General features: G+C 40.9%; 1 protein-coding gene across 2 annotated transcripts in view; it reads right to left on the reverse strand.

The window, feature by feature from the left end:
- Window positions 1-1,680: 1,680 nt before the first annotated feature.
- Window positions 1,681-18,952, reverse strand: part of LOC119886575 (membrane-associated guanylate kinase, WW and PDZ domain-containing protein 3-like) — a 119,649-nt gene continuing 102,377 nt past the window's right edge. Inside the window, exons 9-22 of one of the 2 annotated variants that reach the window (XM_038697405.1) lie at window positions 16,184-16,375; window positions 14,785-15,438; window positions 12,910-12,941; window positions 12,033-12,198; window positions 11,811-11,905; window positions 11,410-11,617; window positions 10,641-10,823; window positions 9,977-10,162; window positions 9,495-9,591; window positions 8,203-8,308; window positions 7,771-7,908; window positions 6,254-6,392; window positions 5,184-5,273; window positions 4,891-5,028 (exon numbers count right to left, since the gene is read on the reverse strand). In XM_038697405.1, coding sequence (XP_038553333.1) covers window positions 5,224-5,273; window positions 6,254-6,392; window positions 7,771-7,908; window positions 8,203-8,308; window positions 9,495-9,591; window positions 9,977-10,162; window positions 10,641-10,823; window positions 11,410-11,617; window positions 11,811-11,905; window positions 12,033-12,198; window positions 12,910-12,941; window positions 14,785-15,438; window positions 16,184-16,375 — 2,246 coding nt within the window. In that variant the 3' untranslated portion in view covers window positions 4,891-5,028; window positions 5,184-5,223. Of the gene's footprint in view, window positions 5,029-5,183; window positions 5,274-6,253; window positions 6,393-7,770; window positions 7,909-8,202; window positions 8,309-9,494; window positions 9,592-9,976; window positions 10,163-10,640; window positions 10,824-11,409; window positions 11,618-11,810; window positions 11,906-12,032; window positions 12,199-12,909; window positions 12,942-14,784; window positions 15,439-16,183; window positions 16,376-18,952 lie in introns of both variants that reach the window. The other variant, XM_038697404.1, reaches the window with a different exon arrangement.

The raw sequence follows: 18,952 nt of genomic DNA on the forward strand, positions 1-18,952 counted from the left end.
ACGTTTGACGAACTGACATTATTGACAAAGTAGGCTACTACACGAGTTTGAAACAGTAAAAGTATGTTTTGTATGTGTGTTGGGTATAGTGAATGAACATGAGGTGAAAGGTACTGGTGAGCAGCATCACAAACCTGAATAAGAGAAGATTTATTTCTTCAGGTCTCTAACTTTTCACAAGCTATAGGTATCAGCAATTGCTGGTTACCTTCTTAGATCATGGTAGCACAGACGGGAACAAATCTGACCCACATCCAATCTTTTGCCACACATTTATGCAGCAGTGTGTGATTGTTTAAGACAGAAACGGCAACCCCCCCCCCCCCCCCCCCCCCCCCCCCTACACATTTGGGTTAGAGAAGCAACACAGACTGTTAAATTTGTAATTATTAATAGTACAAGTCAAAAACAAAGTTTAAAGACAACAGCTCTGTGTAGAACATTTGCCTTGGCTATGAAAGGGTCAGTACAATCAGATTCCACACATCATTTTAAGCCTGTCCCTGAAATAAAACATACATTACTTCATATTCCAGCCATTTAAGTAAGCTGTTTCGTCAATTATCACACCATTTGCAATTGCCAGACATTTTGTAGCTATTAAGGCTGCTCATCTATGGCTGCAAGTCCTGAATGACTGAGCAGGTCTCATCCAAACCAGGGTCAAAGTCACTGACATGATGATGAAGTGCAGAGGGTCTTGACAGCCATTCACAGACACATACTTCTACATCAATAAAACATTGAAAACCTCTGTTAAGATGTCGTTAACTGCTCTGCTGGAGCAGGTTCAGTGATCAGCTGTGGATCTCCCAGGTGTGAATCTCTAACTGCAGGAATTTGATGGAACGCACTGCAGAAGCTCATCACACATGCAGGGTAAAACCTTCCTTAACAAAAGGTTAAAAAAAAGAATATTTGGTCTATTCCCAGACTGTGGTTTTGCAAATGTTCATAATTTCAAAGTAAAATTGTACCAGTCAGGGACCTTGATTTGTAGAAGCTCCCTGCAGCTAATCCAATTTTAATTTACAAATGCTTAAAAGATCCTGCCCAAGAGTAACACACATAGAGCCTGCGACAAGCCGTGTTTAATGTTTTGCAGTTACACTGGTTTGCGATATTTCCAGTTCAGCATGTGCCATTTATTCAAGTGTCTTAGCTGTAGGTAAAATATAAAGTAGAGTACTTTAGCAGACTCATATCTTACATAATCCTTATCTTTCAGGATTTGAAACCAGTCTGACATCAGCTTCACTGTAGCTCTGAAAAGACATCATTTGTGTTCTCGCTCCAAATACGGGCCCATGATTCATGCCTAATTTTGAAATACGGAAATTGAATGGACATGAGGCATATGTGGCGCAAGATGCCTCTGAGCTTTCTCTTGTAATTGAAAAAGCATCTACTTTGCGCAGTCAAGCTCTCTCTGAGCTCAGCCGAGGAACGCAGTTGGCTACCATGACAACTAGAAATCTGCCATACTAACAGTGGCTTTTGCTGCTTTGTCAAATTAAAAGGACAGAATTGTTGAACTGTAGTGATAAACAGATTCTTCTGAATATGACACCTAAATGATTAAGACTATGTACAATGACATACAGTTCAGAAATAGAATAGCATGTTTTTAATGTAAATTTTATCTGTATATTTTATTTTCAGTACATGAGGTCCAGAAGGTGTTTTCAGTAAAACTTTATTTTTCAGTGCATGAATGGAACACCATGTCAAGGTCACAGTCTATCCTTTTCAATCCATTTTTAAATATTTTCTCTTTTTTCCCATAAAAAAATAATGGAGCGATTTGATATACCTCTATTTTTCCCCCAGAAAGAGCACTCAGCAAGTATTTATAAAGGTGCTGTACAATGTACAAACATTTACATCTACTGTTCCTACAGATTGTAGAAGATACCACAAGGATTGTTTTTCTAATGAAGCGATGCAAGGCCACAGTATGATACAGAGATGAGATACAAAATGGTCAAATTAAAGCATAAAGGAATACAACAATGCAGGGGACACAATAAAAAGGGCATTATCTGATTCACCAGAGTGAACTGCCTGTATCTGACACTCAGGGCTGGATTTACTCATTCAAACTATTGCACAAAAACCGACCACCGATTGGCTCACAGTACATCGTCTAGTAACTTTTAACGTGAATGTCGTGGAAATTGTATTCCTCCATAACAGTGAACACTCCCGTTTACAATCACAGACTCTTATCACAGTCAATCACAGACCTTAACCACCATTTGACAACCACTGATATTGACTTCGTCACGTTTGCTACTATACTGTGTTCCCTGAGCTCATTATATTTCCTTTTCTCTGATTTTACAAAGAAGCTTCAAAAACTCAAAAGTAAATAACAGTGAAACTATACTATTTCTCACTTTTACTGAGCCAATGTTTGGAACCAATTGTTTATCTTGTAGCCATCAGCTTAACTACCCTTAAAATATGTAAAAACGTGGGCTCTCTGTATGCCTGTCTTACATCAGCAGCATGCTCAGTATCTCAGTAAACCATATCACTCTCTAAGCTCCATTATCCTTCAAGCTACCCTGGTAGATAATCACACAGCAGGATTGACAAATACATACCATTTAAAACCCCATTTTTTTTAAGGTAAAAGCATCAGGGACATGACTCAGCACTTGCACAGTATTATATAAATTGCCTATTTGGCCATAAACAGTGAATCTTTTAGAAAAAATGAAATAGCTTTATAAAACATAATAATAATAATAATAATAAAAATGCAATGCATTGGTAGCAAGTCAACATCACAAATGAAATACAACTCATGATCATTCTGTTATGCTACAAGGGCAGATGCAGTGCAATGGAATTCAATAGATATTTAAAAGATCCTGCAAAACATGACACATTCAAATATATATATATGTATATTATATTTCACAATGAGACACGTTTTGAGCGATTGCAAACATTTGGTAGAGCGGTTTGCACATAACCTATACATTTCATGAACTACAAGATCCATGGTAATTCCTACCACTGAAGTACATTGGAAGGGTGGTGAAAGTTCAAATAACATGGGACAAATCTTTGAAGTCTATATCAAAATGTGGAATGGCTTGGTACAGCTACATATACACATATTAATCTATTATCTCAATAAATTACACACTAGTTGGTTATCATACACATGGTAAACAAGATCTCAAACCACAAGTTTCTGGTCTTTTTAATGATACGGTCTGTATGGAGAGTCGTGTCTGTAACTATTGAACAGTCTAGAGTCCCCGGTAAAGTGAATGCTTGCTGGATTGTATTACAAATCTGCCTGGTGTTGAGAATGGTAATTATAAACATGAAACAAGGTCAACCTCAGTGATGTGCAGAACACGTGCAGTAAAACAAACAGAAGGACCGACTGCATGCAGTTGAGAAAACTTTTAAGGAAAAGACAAAATATCCCACAATGAGGCCGAGAGCAAAATTAAACCCTAAATGACAGTCGCAATTTGTGTATACTACAGGCGAGAGGCGACGGCCTATCTCCTTTCTTTGCATATGGGTCATTGCATTGTAATGGGTGAAGCGCTGTTGGTAGTCGTTGTTTACAGGAGGCTCCCAGGATTGGCACATATTCACATTTCAAGATGTCTTGTCTGGCAAGGCCCAGAGCATGTCACACATGCTTAAGGTTCCACATTAATGATGTTAAAACAGCGGGACAAGGCAGAGGGGAGCTGCTACATGCCACACGTTAAGTCACAGGACTCCCAAAAAAGACCACGTCAAAAGACAAATCTGGACATGGTCCGAAGGTAATAAAAGTGGCAACATGTTGCACTACTCTGTTTTATGGAAGAACTCAGAAAAACAATCCGCTGAGAGTACGATTAAATATTCCATGGCACAGCTCAAGTCTGGGCGATTCAATATTCCATCACAAAGGGTCACGAAGGACCTCTGCCTTGGAGAGGATTTTGCCTGAGCTGGGCACTTTCCAAGAGCTGGAGCTAAGAGGTCCCTTTGGGCTCTGTGGGGTTCTTGGAATACTGTTTATAGAGGCCACCAAGTCTTCCTTACTACTGACTTCTTTGGAGTAAGAAAATGTATCTTCTCTTCCTTTTGCCTCTCTTGGTGAAACTACAGAACCTTTTCTACTCCATATATTTTTAAAAGACAACAGTGATTCTCTTTTGTTGAGAGTCTCTTTACTTGTATTCCTGTCTTCTGTAGATTTGCACTTCCCATTAGGATCTTTCTTCCCTGAGTCTTTGCCTGTACCTTTCTCACTCTCTCTGACTGTGTGAGGAGATATCGTGTGGTGGTGAGACTCTCCCATCACCCTTCTTTTAAAACTTTCTTGCTCACGGCCAGGCCTGGTCCTTTCTCCTCTCCCTTCCATCTCCCTTCCGTGTGTGTATCTTTTGATCTCAGGATTCCCCTCTTTGCCGTTTTTCTTTTCATTATCCAAGCTCTCTCTGCTGGAAGAGTCTTTTAATCTCCTCTGAGGGCCTTGTTGATGCTCTGTGCGCTGCAGGGTTGAAGCCACTTGCTGTCCAGCTTGAGGAGGCTTCCTGGGGTTTATGGATCGTGTTTTTGTCTGCATCTCAGATGTCCTGTTCATGCTCAGTTTTACTTCCTGTGCCTGACTCTCTGTCTTTTTGGGACTGTGATGTTGCTCTTTGGCTTTAGGAAATGTCTCCCCTGTTTTCTTTGGGCTGCTTAGCTCTCTGGAGTCTTTTGTAGGCCTGGTCCTCTTGTAGAAGTTCATATGCTCAGGGGAGGTGGGAAATAGCCTTTCTACCTCCTTGTCTGCCCACTCACCACTCTCCTCCACTGAGCTTAAACCCCTGCTGCGGGGCTTGAGGCCTTGTGGGGATATGGTGCTCCAGCTGCGGGAATGTTTCACTTTGCTGGAGTATGGAGAAGGAACAAAGATGGAAGCCATGGTGGGATATGGGGAGGACAGGGGTGATGTGTCAGAGAAAAAAACATCTTCGGAATAGTTTGTGGGTGAAATTAACTTTTGATCACGTTGACCTGTAAGAGAAGCAGACATTTTACATGGACACACCATATAGACACATGAAAATTTTATGTTCCACACACCATACAAATTTAGAGAGAGAGGGAAGAAAAACAGAGTATACTGAGAGGTTAACAGAGGGGAGATATGTGAGGGGGAGAGGAATTACCAAGGAAAAAGAGAAGAGGCCACTAAAAGCAGTGAAGATGTTAGTGTTGGTGCTCAGTGTAGTAGCACACAGTAGAAGAAGTTGTACTACCTGCATCAGGGGCAAGACAAGAAGAGCCAAAGGGAAGCAGATGGTTAGACATTTAATGAATAAATAAAAAACTCAATATAGAAAGTACATTCAAATCAATAGGTGCAGCATTCCAAAATAGGCTCCATCAGTTAACAAACGGATGGAGTCATCATGAGTTAAACATTAGGTAGATTTATGGATTCAGCAGGTATTTAACAGAGGATTGATACAAATCTCATCTCTCTGCCCTGCTCTGTTTAGCATTAATACAGGAAACAGGTGGAACAGCCGCCCTGGCTCTGTCCAAAGTTAACAATATCTGCCTAACATAACAGCACCTCTCAAGCTAAAAAATAACGCATCATAATACGTTTGAATACGTAAAAGTGAATTAAAATGTATAAAAATGTTGTAGTATTACAGTGGGTCTTTTTCTAGACAGCCTCCAGGAAGTCACTGCTCCTAGCTAAGTAATAGTCTGGCTGGCACATAACCACTGTGAAGCGGCAGATTTTCATTATTACACTTTGGTGAAGATGATATAACATGTTAATTTGAGAACTTTAGGAGTGCTTTTTTTTAACCTTGGGACAGAGCCAGGCAAACTGTTTCTATTGCTTTCCCTCTTAATGCTAAGCTAAACGAATATGCTGCTGTTTCATATTTAACAGACAGATATGAGAATGAAATCAATCTTTTTGTCTAATTCTGCAAAAAGTGAATAAGCATATTTCCCAAGTTATTCCTTTGAGGAGTTTACAATACTGAAAAATATTCCTCATAAGCTACAAATGATTGCATGTCATTTATAAATCTGTTCATTTGAAACACAGTCAATTTAATTTGTAAATGTCATTTAGTCAACTAAGTACTAAAGTTGACACTTTTTAGGCACAAAGGCAGTCCATATAAAATGGTAAACTTTTGAAAACTTTAATTGGTCTCTGTATTGTATGTTGAAACTATCTCTAAATAAATTGTGCGCATACACTACTTACTGCCATCTTGAGCCAGTCCTGCACCAGGTCTCAGCAACAGTACCACTTTGTTTCCTCCAGCCTGGATCAGGTCAATAGCCCGTGTATGGGAAATGCCGCGTGCCGCCTCCCCGTTAATTTCCACTATCTCATCTCCAACCTGTCAGTAACACAGAAAATGTAATTATTAAAACAGAAGCACATCTATCAAAGCTTAGCGTATGTACTTCGACTTAAACACACAGAAGCGCTATGCTTACACACAAACATGGATAATCAAAGAATCTAAATTTCATGCTGCCGCCCCCCCCAACACACACACACACACACACACACATTCCTGTAATTCCCTGGAGGTACCCTCTATTATTGGAGATGACAAAATAACTCAGAATAATATGTGTAAACATGTCAGTCTGTTAGGATGTAATCAGTGTTGACATTTCTCTCCACCCTTGGATAGGCAAAGTCATGCCCAGAGATCATAGTCTGGCAAGCCTAACATTGATTCCCGCTCTGAGGTTTTATTCAGTTCCCTTGCTGCACCATATCCCCTCTCATCCTAATAATAATAATGTGATAATTTCATCCCCGTGGGGGAATTCTAATTTGGCTGAACCTCTTAGACTAAAAAAAGTGTCATTTACAGGGTGACCTTCCCGGAAATGGTCAGTGTCACACTTACGGACGATAAAAGATGGATGCTTGCTGACATGGATGGATAGATAGATAGACACACAAGGACATACAGTAGGTAAGAAACAAATACGATAGAAATCTAGAAATAATAAAGAACAAACAAACAAGAACAAAATCAAAACTGGAAAATATCCATCTGCCAACTCTTTCTATTTGCTGTGTAGGTAACTTGAATTACTTTGCTAAGTGGAAACAAAACAAATTGCAAACATATTGTAGCTGAAAGAATCTGCAGCATTAAACCCTCAACAATGTAACTGGCAGTTGTTGAAATACATTCATTAGTTTAATCTCTAGTGCATTGAGCACACGGCACCTGATCTTTTTCTGATTTACCTCTCTCCTTCATAAACTAGTAAAAGTGCAGAATTAGATTTCAACAATGTAATTGTCTATATAATAGCATACCAAACTGTATCTAACAATATTGAGTGAAACAAAATGAGGATACCAAGAATGCACTGACTTTTATATAATCAAGTTTTGCTTTTTTTTCTTGTTAGCTGAAGGCCCTGTGAATGGCGATATCTGTCGGTCAGTCATTTGGTCCATTTGAGACCAAAAAGCGAGACATCTCAACATTCCTGGCTAAATGCCCATGACATTTGTGTGGATATTCATTGCATTCATTTGTATAATGTCCATGAGCTTCCCTTTAGCTAGTGCACACAAGATATCTCATAATCTGATATGGTAATTTGAATGAAATACTCTAAGCACATTCATTATCCCACATCCTGCTTTCTTACTATCAAAAACCAGTCTTCCCCAGTTCAGCGTTGATATGATCTTTTTTAAAGATAAAAAAAACCCCATTAACGTTATAATGGAGCACTCACATGGATCCTTCCGTCCAGCTGAGCAGGTCCATCCTCAGCAAGTCTCAGGATGTACAGGCCCATGTTGTACTCTGTTCCCCCTCGTAGACTAAATCCAAAGCCCCTGGGACCCCTCTCTAACTCCACTGTCAGACAACCCTACACAGCATAAAGACAGCACTCAGTCATTAAGTAAACTGCTGCTGCTGCAGCTTTTGCTCAGGGACGAATAAAGTATCGGTCTATCTATGCTATTCATCTATGTATTAATACACACAAACACACATGCAACAGCAACATTCACCCACACATGCACAAACATATACATATATATGTATATACTGATTGGAGCTTATATACCTATTATGTGAAAACCTGTTCCCTGAGCAGCTTTAACCTTCCGATAGTTGCTAAGACAATATATAGTGGAAGGAATAAGAGGATTAGTCTCACCTGGTTGGGTCCTGTCACACACAGTGTTCCCTGCTCACTAAGTGGAACAGTTTTGTGATCAGACCAGTTGACTCCCTCTCTTTTCTCTTCCATGTCCATGTTATAACTAAAACAAACAGCAGATGCATTTCTTCAGTAATACATGTTGTAAACAGCATGCTGCAGGCCACAAACATAAAAAGCCATTATGCAAAACTTAAAATCTAATTTAATGCTGGATATGAAATAGGAGACGGCTTCTTTCTTCATACTTTGATATTATAATTTGTACTATATATGGTCTTCAATGCACACAGTATTGCACAGACACTTATGTTTATTACACCACTGTCTTTGTTGTGCGTATTAATATCACCATAACCATGCTATGATGTGATTTATGTTAAATTCTAGAGGAGGATCATGTTGCATTTCCTGTACATCCTCCTCAGACTGGTGGGAGTGGGAGCAGTAAATAGGAGTCCCAACAGTGAATGGGGGACAAGATTATACTGTATCTCCAGTCCTATATTGTAGTTCTGTGACTCCTTTATAGCAGCTTTGCATGATTCCAAGTTCAAAAAAACAATTTTCTGTCTTATACTGGCCTTTCATGTAAGCATTCATTTCAGCCTCTGTCTGTCTGCCCCTGCCCCCAAAGCCCACTGTCTTCTGATTGGCCAAGACCTGCAGTGTGTTTGTCTGACTCGGATCGTCACTGTTTAATCAGCCCACCTACGAGGCTCACCTGCCAAACACCAACTGTCATCACTTATGGCCAAATATTTTTTTTAGATTCACTGAGACTATATAATCTAAGCAATACGGTTACATCTCTCATGTGCGACGGGAGGGTTTTGACGTCATTTTTGGGTCTATGTGGAACCATGCAGGCTTTGGTCGGCTTCACTATTCCAACTGTGGTTTACCCCTTTGGTCTAGCTCCGTGTGTCATCGTTGGTAGAAAAAGCTGTTCAAAACAGAGTGTTCAAAACAGGAGGAAATCTGAGGTTTTGGCTCACAGGGGTTTCTTTTAAATAATTTTACCTCATTATTTGAAGCTTTGGCCAAGTTTAACATCAACATCCAACATTGTAACATTGTAGATAAGTCATAAAATATAGAAAAGCACAATAGGTCTCCATTAATTAACTTCTATAGGGTACTGCCGTGACAGCCGTGACAGCAGTGAAAGCCGTGCACTGGGTCACTAGTAAGTGTAGAGTCACAGTAGTCAGAGTATAGTTATAGAGCTGAAAGTCCCTTTTCGCCCGGTGACTGAAAGTTCTGTTTTGTATGTGAGTGATCCTTACCGTTCCTCCTGTAGTGCTGACCTTTGCCCCATGGCTCTGTGCTGAAGAGCTGGACTCTGTTTAGCTGAACTGGCTCCAGATGGCGGGCCCTTGTATTCTAAAATAAATTTTGATATTACAGTGATCAGTGTAAAAATGCCCACGTATAAAAATCATTCTACAAGAAATTTCATATTTATTTTAAGCTAAAAAAGTTAATCAGTTAATTCTCTTTAACAACCTGAATTTTTTTTGCCTTTATATATTAAGCATTATTATTAGACATAGACATTCAACTAAATGCACAAGCATTACAGTGACAATGTTTTATTTTCATTCATTCAGTTCTTTCAGAGGAAAAGGGGTGCATGGTTGATTGCTTTGACCACCTGGCTGCAAAACTAATTTTCCCCTTGCGGACAATAAAGTTTAAACATTGGATTGATCACAAGACCAAGATACTACTATAATAAATGCAGATGTGGGCACACAGAAATACTCACCATCCTCAGGAACCACAGTGAGGGTGACAACATTGCCGGCATCCTTGATAAGCTGAACAATGTCATTGTGAGAGAGCTCAATGATGGAGCGTCCGTTGACCGCTGAGATACGATCTCCGACGTGCAGCAGACCACAGCGGTCGGTGGGACTGCCTTCAATGATTCGGCCAATTTTGTGTGGAATAACTGAAATAGCAGATACGAAGAGAAATTAGACATTAAGACCCAGATAGAGTGACCATTGTATAACGACCTCGAAATATATCTAGAAAGCCATCATTATGGTAACCCCATTGTCCAGCAAAATTGCTTTGTTCTGGTTTAACTAACATCCGTTTCATGTCTTGATTTTTGGATGCAAAGATTGAGAGCATGTATCAGCTACAGAAGGGAAACACACCACTCCTTGCATTGGCGTTTATTCTGTCTCTTTAAATTGTATTATAGCGTTAAATACAAAGCAGCTAACAGAAATTCTCCTCCTCAGTGATACTTCAGAGTGTTCAAATCCACATGACTTTCTAGTTTATACCAAACAGCTACAAACTTTATATATTATATCTTGCCATGAAACAAGAAAGGACCAAAACATTAAACTCTAACCCTTTTGAGACATTCTTTTCCATCTATAAATCTACTAGGATTTGATAGACTAGACTCTCACCTCCATGCGGCGGTTTACTCTTAGAGGTGAGGATGACAAAGCCAAAGCCCTCAGTGTCTTTGCGGTGGAGTGTGATGTCAAAAGACTCGTGGTCCAGAGCGCTGGGCATGGGTAGGCGAGGTAGTTTGGGAGAACCGTTCACCAGCACTGGAGCCATTTCCTGAGCCTCTTCCTCTGTCACGTCTGAAAGGATACAGATGCTGATGTATTTGTGTGTGTGTGTGCGCATTCCTGAGGGTTTTATAACACAACGGGCTGGAGTTTGTGTGTTCATGTACAAGAAATATGCAAATAAAAGTAATAAAGTGGTGTCTTGTTGTAACCGAATATTAAAAACAAAATCACAGTGGAGCAGTATAATCTACAGAATATAGATGTTAACAGTGGTTGCAAGGCCTCTAATTCCCTAGATACATAGCTGAGGTGGCGATCCTCAAGATCATTACAAGAGTTCACTTGAAGTAAACAAACAGCATGCCCAGTGCTCAAACTGTTTTCACTGATTAACTGAGTTTTTGTGAGCTGTGCTCGTTTCTTTGGGCAGCTATGTGTGCTCAAGATAACTACATAATCTATTTTTAGCACATACATCTATTTCTAACCATCAAACTGCTCCTGTTTCTGTCAAAATATAAAATGAATCACCTCCTGTGTGTCTCCTGTGTGTGGATTTTTCTCAGGACATTGGGCTTCTTAATATGAACGTGTCAGATTATTAATAAGTAGATGCATCTACATTTTGTCCGGTGTTGTTCTGATTGTTACTCACCTCTGTAGATGACCTTCCTGCGTACAGTCAACATGACTTGACCATTACGGGCAGCATTAGTCATCAGATCCAGCACCTGCTTGTGCGAACGGCCTTTAACCATCACACCATCGATGCCAATAAGCTCATCTCCTGCTCTCAGACGACCGTCCTGCTCGGCAGCTCCGTTGGGAACAATGGCCCCAATGTACACCTGTGGAAAGACATTCTGATATAGGGTTAGTATTATGAAAAACTGTCCTTTGAGGAAATAGAAATTCTTATAATTATTCCTCCTCCTTTATGAGAGCTAGAAAATTAAAAACTTTGGAGTTCTACATCAACAGCTTTCTTTACAAATCTTTATAGTAGAATTGTTCGATTAAGATACTTAAAATATGGAGAATGTCATATATACTTACTGGCTGCTGTGGACCTTCTCCTCCCAGAACACGAAAGCCAAATCCTGTTTCAATGTCTCTCTTTAGAAAAACATCTATGTCTTTGGTGTGAGGCTCTGTGGATGAGTAATAATTTATCACTATTGAGTAAGGCGATTCAAGATTTCAAGATTTCATACTGACTTGGACATAAGTTTAAAACAACTTGATGAAACAACTGATGATGTGTTGGTCCACACTTACGTCTGCTTTCCAGCAGGGCTTTTGACTTCAGGTACATCTCTGTGGAGTCTCGTTTGGGGGAGTCGGTGGAGCGCAGGGTGCTCGTGTTGGAGTGGTAAGGCAGGGCCTGGGGGGCTGTGTCTGTGATACCGTCCAGAGTCTCTGTACTGGCCGTCATTTCCTGTCTCTGAAAAGAAAGAAATATGCCATCAACATATACACACGTATAAGTATTATCATTTACAACATAATTACAACTTTAATGTTAGAGTTTTATTAGATCACATTAGATCCTTTGCTATTCACCTATGACGGACATCACACATTTTATTGATAGTCTCTACAGCTCATTATCCCAGACAAGTGGCTGAGCATCTAATGGTGATAAATTACCAAAAGCAATAAAGGTCACTTCACTGGCTCTCACTTTCCTTCTTTCTTTCATTTTAATATAGACTGTTTTCACTTTGCATTCATCTGATTGTTTTGCAATGGAATTTGAATTTAATATAAAATCCACAGGAAAAACTAAAGATTTCTCTGTGGCTGTGACAGGCCTATTCAAGCAGAAAGGGCAACTTCTTTATCTAAAACTGTTGTATTAATAATACCACCATATCTAAAGAGGCTCATCCATGCTTCATTACCATTGCAATCCCCTGACAATAGCCCTAAGAATATGAATACTGAAAGGAAGTAATTAAGACCCTTTTTCAGAGCAAACAAAAGGAGGCGCCCAGAAACATAATCAATATTCAAATTTATTGCTATCATTTAATGCGATGCAACAGAGGCTTACTTGTTAAGCTAAAGGACAAAAAGCTTTGCAATTAAATTGAGGGATGAGTCCCCATGGGGAAACAAAAGTGAAGAAATAGGGAAATTTCTTTTTACTCACAGGCTTTAGACTCTTCACAGGGGATGTTTGACCTATGGAGAGACATAGATAGGAATTTGGTAAGAAATACAGATCTGCTTTGGAACAACGACAATCACTAAACCACCGTCCACCAGATGGCACTGCCTCTCTGACTGAGAAACAGTAGCAGTGAGCATAAAAATAAACCAAAGAGCTGCTCTAAACTTGAGAGGTGTACTCACTAAAGAATGCTCCATTAGGGAACATACATCCATGTGCGATTAAAGATACATAGGGAATTTAAAGGTAGTACATGTGCTGGAGTGCTGACTACATGGTGAAAGCCCAATGCAAGGCTAAGGAAGCAGGTGAGAGCGATGGAGATTCATGCGTGTAATTCAATGACTGATAATTCTCTTCGTTCTTTCTGTTCGCTGTACAGTACACCCACACGGTGCATTTCAAGCGCTCAGATTGTTCCCCACAGATCATCTCTTAAAGCCCCCTCCTCCCCTCCCCTCAACTCCCTACATTAACTGGATTAACAGACACTCCTCTGGAGCCTACAGCCCTGTGGGGCTAAACTAACACTTGGCTTGATGAGGGGTTAATGGAGCCTGATGTAAAAGGCAGCATTTTTCCGCTTCACTGTGAAATTCCCAGTCCAACATCACAGTCATCAAAGGCATGAAATAAGACAAGTGCGCTATGCACTCACCTGAAACATACCACTCTTATCCTCCCATCTTTTCTCTAAGCCCTGTTCTTCTTCTGTTAACTGATGGCCACACCTACACCTATCCCCACACACACACACACACACACACACACAAATGGACCCTCTTCTAAGCCAAAGGCCGTTGTCTAATAAGGGTTGAAGCTGGCATTAGCTCTTCAATTGGGGAGGCTTGGTAAGGCTGAGCCCAGCTCTGTTTTGACTGTGGGGCCATGCGAGAGTAGGATATGGTGATGGTGGCACAGCAGTGAGGACGAGTAGTGTGGGTGTTTGGGAGAAGAGAGAGGAGGGTTGGGGCACAGCTATGGGGAGGAGGCCCCTTGGGACCTTCCCTCTATAGATATTTAGTCATGACTCTTTAAAGGGCCATGGATGTAGAGGCATGCAGAAATACCCTGCACTCTGCTGATGATCAAAGCCAATCCAGGGTTCATCAACTTAAGCAGTGAATCCCTGGGGCGACTGGAGATGATGTAGGAGACATATGAAGGGTGCCTACCCTTCACCCTCTCTCCCTTGGAATCAAGCAGAGCCCCACACTTATGTAATTCCCGCTTTAAGACTTGTAACAGACTGCATCACTCCTCAACGGGAGTCATCATAAACACAGGCGGGGCTGAGTGGAGACACACAGGGGGAGTGCTCGAGAACCACTTCAGATGTACAGTTTGTAAATGTAAAAGTTATATGTGATCAAGAAATATTGTTCAGTCGGTTTGATCATTGTATGTAACAGCTACAGAGGTGTAAGAGGGTCTATTCAGCTAACAAGGCAGAAGTTTATGTTTGTGGTGACCATATTCAGACAGCAGACAGTGGCATCACCCAGGCATCTACAGAACAATAATGTGTGGTCAGTCAATGCCCCCCAACCAGCTGCAACACCACCTCACCTCCTGTCAGTATCAGCACGCTGACCTCACCTCCCATTGGCACTGTTGAATGTTGTATTGACAGCAAATTACGTCATACAGAAGAGGACATTGAAGCATTACATGAATAAAGGATGGATAGAAGGATAGGAGGAAGACACAGATTCACAGACAGAGAGAGAAACAACATGCCATTCAGTCTGCCAGTTAGATAGACAGACAGATAGATAGGATGACAGTAAGTGAGATAGTCAGATGGACATGGACAGACATATACAAATATGTAGTTTTCTTTCAGTCTCTCACCTCCTCGCAGCACTAGGACGTTGACCTCGCTGCCCACTGGTAAGTCTTTGAGAATGTCCACCACTTGGGCATGGCTCAGCGTTTGGACATTTTGCCTGTTGATCTCCTTAATGACATCTCCTTTCTGCAGGCCACGGCACCACTGAGCATCCAGGATCATCTTCACCTTCTGGCCCAGCGGGCAGTCAGCAATGGCAAACCCAAATCCTCCGGGCCCCTTGACCAGCGGCACGCTCACCAGCTCTGGCTGCAGCATCCCTGTGGCCACCTCTCCCCGCTCCCCCTGCCTCCCGTTGGGCATGGCCGCCACGACGGGCCGACCACTGGCGTCCGTAGTGACATAGTGGAGCTCCTGAGAGGAGCCATGGAGGACGTCGCCTTTCACGAGCAGCGGCTGTCCGTTGATGAGGGGCACAGCTGTCACCACCTCTCCACCGTGCAGGGCCTGCTGGGGCTGGGTGGCCGGTGGGGGTGGGGGAGGTGGAGGTGGAAGAGGGTCGTCGCTGTCTAGATCCACATCTGGAGGAAGTGGGTAACCACGGCAAAGAACCATGTCCACATACTGGTTGATGGGAATGGACTGGAACATCAGCACTACCTCTGGATGGGTTTTCCCCAGGACAGACGTTCCGTTAATCTCAACAATCACATCCCCTAAAACAGAGGGAGAAAAGAAAGCAAGTGACATGGGGAGTTTCTCTTCTGGAATTTAATCTAGACATCACTTCTCTACAATTCTTTGGAAAGCACTTACTCCTTCCTTTGTCAGATGGATCTTTCCTCTAAAATGTCCCTTTCCTCTTCACTGCTCTTTCATATTTTCATTTTGGCAGCTCCCTGCACCTCTTCCCTTCCCTTTTATCTTCAGTCTACCATTCATTCCTACTTTATTCCTGTCCCTCCTTCACTAGCCTCATTGTTGAACAGACCTGAACGGCACTCTCTGCCACAACTACACGGAGGGGAGACGGGTGTAGATTTCTGTCACATCGTAACCATCACACACTCACACATGCACAGAGCTCACAGCTGCTGGTACATGTAGACAGCCGCAAGGCAATGGCAAGATCAGAAACTTAACCACAAAGATGCTAGATGGTTTCACACCCACCATAATCAGACTGTCTGCTATAAAACTATGCCCTTGACAGAGCTAGAGTTGTAGTTATTGCTTTGTTGAACTCGTGGTACAGTGTTAGGTTAAGTGAACACTACAAAGGTAAAATGAATACCTCCAGGTGCATTGTAGTAGCGCAGATTTTCTGAAATATCGTAGAAAATAGCAGTTATAAATTCATAGATCTTCCAGCCAGCTAAATGAGATTTTAGTGTTTATCTGAACAGGAGTGCCCTTTCTATCTTGTCCACTTCTGTGGTGATTTACAGAGATTTTGCTCACCAGACGCCATCTTGTTGTCGTGGGCAGCAGGGCCATCGCTGAGCACGTTTTTCACCTGCAGAAACTCATCTGTGCGGTCACCTCCGATGATGGTGAATCCAAATCCCTGGGAGCTCTTCTTCAGCGCTGTGTGGTACAGCTCTCCCTTTAGTTGGCTGGGGTCTGCAGTGAAGCCAAATGTGCCTCCCTTACCTGCAAACAAAATGTACTTGTGAGCATGTGTGTGTATAAAATGGGGGTGGAGACGGAGGTGTACTATCAAAAGAAAGCTTAAGTGAATGACAAGATTTATCAAATGAAATCTCCAAAAAGAGCTCAACATCAAACAGAGCAACACTGATTAAGAAATTCATATCCCTCTTTAAAGACAGCAAAATTCATCCATGTCTGCAATGAATGTCAATTATTCGCATTATGTGCTGAGGATCAACATAGTGATTAGTCACTTCTAATTAACAGACATGATGTACATGCCTAAACTAGATAAACCCATCAACAGGGACGTTTTGTAAACCCTACTGAGAAAGAAGCACAAACAGACAGATAAAACGAAATAAAATGTTAATGTTATGTGCTTCCTCCTATTACAAAACTACAGAGCAGAACAGTGATATATATAACCTATGACAGGGTCCAATTTAGCACAATGTCCTCTCGTATCCCCGTCCTACTGCAGTCAGTGACTCAGAATAAAAGAGGTATGTCAGTGTAGACTTTTTATAACTTGAGTAAGGAACAACTTAAGGTCAGTGGCAACATCAATATGGACTAGCAGCTTGGCTGTGGCATACGCAATACACTAGATAACCAAGTGTCAGGGTCACACTGCATTAAACTGAGCAGCTTCCCTATCTGGCATTACTGTGGTATCAGCACTTTAGATCATGAACACACCATTTTTTCCTTGCTGCCTGATGGTCTCTGGCCTGTGCTTCGTTTTAGCTTCGAACAAAACAGTAAAACTGAAGTCAGCCGTGGACAAATGATGCACATTCAAACAGCTGTGCTGTATATTGAGATGTGGTGATGTGGTATGCCAGAAATATTATTATACATTTAGAATGGTTTTTTTAAAGAAAAAAAGAATCAGTTTCCATATACTTAATGTTGAATGAACTGCAGCACAACAATCCTACCTGAAAGATAAACACGCAGTAAGAAACTTACTAGTATTTTTTTTACTTTACTTATCATATTTGTGTCTCAACAATAAATGCATTTTATTATTAAAATATGCCCAAGAATGTTCCTTATGTTTAAAACAATATGATAACATGAAATTAACATTAGTTTAAATCATTTTTACACAGTAATTCTGGTCATACATAACTAGTGGTTGACTTCTCTGACGAAAAAACAACACTGCTGAAAGAGAATTTCACAGGCACCATGCTAACTAAAATGTATTAAGACTAACCTCTCATTTAGAGTTTGTGAAAATATTCACCAACAATAGTTAAAGAATAAGGCTGACATTATCATATGTTTTTCTTATTGTCAACAAATTCCATTAAAAGACCAAAACCAACAGCAACTCTTCAGTCTGTCTTCCCAAGCCTATTCAATCCTACTGAAAATGCAGATCTGTCAAAGTCATAGTTTTATTTATGAAAGAGGAGAGAAGACAATTCCTAAAATAACCCGGCATTGTAGTCTTTAGCAAGAATTGCTCAAATAGGGGAAAAAGTGCATTTGTTGGGGACTATTTTCAGCCATAGTTGTTGCACTAGTGAGTATTTATGCCACTGTGTATGGGGGACCAACTCAAAATAAACTATAGTGCAAGTGTTCTTAATAATTAAGGAGCATGTCACCCAGTATAAAAATGTACTTTACTGATGTTTTTTTCAACAATGGAACCCTATGCCATAGAGGAATATATGATTGTGTTATCTACACGAAATACTAGAATCAATTTATTGTTGGTTTAGATCTTTTAATGGCATTTGTTGACATTAACGAAATAGAATATCACCAACCTTATCCTCTAAGGCAAGTAGTTCAGCATAGAGTAAAAGGATGAAAGCATGTGACACATGTCATAGGTTATGAATCATGCTTGAAAAGGTGCCCTTTGGCTAAATTTACACTTGTCACTTTTACGCAACTTTTGAGGTTTGCAGCTAAAATTGGATTTTAGAAGACTGCATCAATGTATGCCTCACCTGAAAACAACTGCTGTGTATGTAAATCTAAAGCTGCATTCTACCTCTTTATCTCTTTCTGCTGCACATGGTGATTGGACAGTGACTTCCAGTCACAATGTGCTCATTTCCATGTCTAGTTTTCAACAGCAGCTTCCTAGTTGGGCTAGAAGGTAGAAAGAGCACATTTTCCCTCCCATTCCCATCAGTTTTAAAAACACTAGAACTGTGGGCATGTGTGAAGAATTTAAATGCAGGCACTTCCACATTAACAAATGGTTCAGCAGTCATAAACATCCACTGCAGACATGAGCGGGTGTGAATGAGTGAAGTTATTACAGTGTGGACTCCAGATGTCCACATTATTGCATGGATCCAGCAAAGCTCGTTTACATAATTACATTCAAATTGCTTGATAAACTCAACATGGAATGTTTTTTCTTCTTCCCCCCACTGAGTGCTGAAATAAACATTTGACTGCACGTTTGTGTGTAAAGAAACAGACAGAGGTAATGGAGGGAGAATGAAACAGAGGGAGGAAGTGAGACCTGCGTGTGCGAGTCTGTACTTGTGTGGGAGAGTCCAAGGAAGATCTCTGTGCCAGTGTTTGTGGGCAGACTTTGAA

The sequence above is a fragment of the Micropterus salmoides genome, unplaced genomic scaffold, assembly GCF_014851395.1.
Source record: "Micropterus salmoides isolate LMB-PRFRI ecotype aquatic unplaced genomic scaffold, ASM1485139v1 Ms_hic_scaffold_4, whole genome shotgun sequence".
NCBI lineage: Eukaryota > Metazoa > Chordata > Actinopteri > Centrarchiformes > Centrarchidae > Micropterus > Micropterus salmoides.